General features: G+C 36.6%; 1 protein-coding gene across 1 annotated transcript in view; it reads left to right on the top strand.

The window, feature by feature from the left end:
- The window catches only part of TNFSF11 (TNF superfamily member 11), a 40,742-nt gene extending 39,075 nt beyond the window's left edge, over positions 1 to 1,667 (top strand). The window contains exon 5 of the mRNA XM_006166472.3: positions 133 to 1,667. Coding sequence (XP_006166534.1) covers positions 133 to 554 — 422 coding nt within the window. The 3' untranslated portion in view covers positions 555 to 1,667. The remainder of the gene's footprint in view (positions 1 to 132) is intronic.
- Positions 1,668 to 2,005: the final 338 nt, after the last annotated feature.

The following is a 2,005-nucleotide window of genomic DNA, read 5'->3' on the forward strand; positions in this document are numbered from 1 at the left end:
TTTTTTTTTTTTTGCAAAAATTGCTTTTTTTCTTTTTTTTTTTTTTTTTTTTTCTCTTGAATCTCTTGGATTTGTGAGAGTGTTCTCATTCAAAAGGGTGGGTTTTTATATCCATGCCTCTTCTCTCCACAGGGTCGCATAAAGTGAGTCTGTCCTCTTGGTACCATGACCGGGGTTGGGCCAAGATCTCCAACATGACTTTCAGCAATGGAAAACTAGTAGTTAACCAAGATGGCTTTTATTATCTGTACGCCAACATTTGCTTTCGACATCACGAGACTTCGGGAAACCTGGCCACCAAGTATCTCCAGCTGATGGTGTATGTCACTAAAACCAGCATCAAAATCCCGAGTTCTCATACCCTCATGAAAGGAGGAAGCACCAAATACTGGTCAGGGAGTTCCGAATTCCATTTTTATTCCATAAACGTTGGGGGATTTTTCAAGCTACGATCTGGTGAGGAAATAAGCATCGAAGTCTCCAACCCTTCTCTACTAGATCCAGATCAGGATGCGACGTACTTTGGGGCTTTTAAAGTTCGGGATATAGACTGAGATCCATTTTATGGAGTACTATCATGTATTTCCTAGGTGTTTGGAAACTTTTTCATACAAACCAAGAAGGATGTATATAGGTGTATGAGACTACTAAGAGGCACAGCCAGCATCGCTACAAGACTCATTATCCATGCATGCCCTTGACCTTGTGCAGAGCACACAGTTACAGCCAATGGACACGAGGAACTCATAGTGTGTTACAGAGTGGTTTTTAAATTTTGTAAGGAATTCCTAGAATTAAGCCAGACTGGAGCAATTATGTTTGCCCTTATGAAAAACTACTTTGGGGCTGTGGAGAGGGGTTAATTCTCCAAATCTAGTGCATGGGTAGGTGCCACTGTGCAGCTCAGTTGGAGAGGGTGTCACCTACTTGCTAGTGAATGACCATCTGAGGGGTTAAGTTCTTTCGAATTGTTCTATCATGCTGGAACCTGCAAATACTTTTTCTAATGAGGAGAGAAAATATATGTATTTTTATATAATATCTAAAGTTATATTTCAGATGTAATGTTTCCTGTGCAAAGTATTGTAAATTATATTTGTGCTATTGTATTTGATTCCAAATATTTAAAAATATCTCACTGTTGACATATTTAATGTTTTAAATGTACAGACATATTTAACTGGTGCACTTTGTAAATCCCCTGGGGGAAAGTTGCAGCTAAGGGGGAAAATGTTGTTTCCTAATATAAATGTAGTATATTTCTACATGCTTTTTTAACTTAACAGATTTTTGAGAACTGTCAAGCCTGTGCAAAAAAATGAAAATGGATGCTTTGAATAATAATAAATAGGATGTTGGCCACCAGGTGCCTTTCAAATTTAGAAGCTAATTGACTTTAGAGCGCTGACATTGCCAGAAAGGATGCATAATGGGCTACTGAAATCTGTCAAAAGTATTAAATAATTATTGAACAGGTGTTTTATTTTTTTTTCCTACAAGTGCTGCAAATGGTACATTTTGTTTTATTTTTTTTTTAAATAAGAAAGTTACTAGTGGATTCCCGGCGAAAACAATCCAGTTTTTAATTCGGTGAAAGTTATTTTATACTGTACAATACAAACATTGCCTTCAATGTTAATTTTTTTGGTACAAAAATAAATTTTTATGAAAACCTCCCTGTGACTTTGTACTTGTCTTTCATGTCTGTCTTGCTCTGTGATCCCGTCCTTGCCGGTGTGGTAATGGGGTTTCTATCTCTTTTCAAAGGTTACTGGGAGAAATGCAGATTTAATTAAAAATGAGGAACAGATTCAATTAAATTAACGAAGCTTGGAATTTGAAAAATAATTTGTGACAGATTTGTATGCAAGAATGTAGCTAGATAGAAAACAGTGGCTTCTTTACTCGAAAACTAAAGGTTTATGTTATATTTATGTGGTGAAAAAAATGTGATTAGCACAAGTACATAATGTCCCAAAGCACCGCAGGTGGACTCGGAGGAATG

Source organism: Tupaia chinensis, unplaced genomic scaffold (genome assembly GCF_000334495.1).
Source record: "Tupaia chinensis unplaced genomic scaffold, TupChi_1.0 Scaffold144262_1, whole genome shotgun sequence".
Taxonomy (NCBI): domain Eukaryota; kingdom Metazoa; phylum Chordata; class Mammalia; order Scandentia; family Tupaiidae; genus Tupaia; species Tupaia belangeri.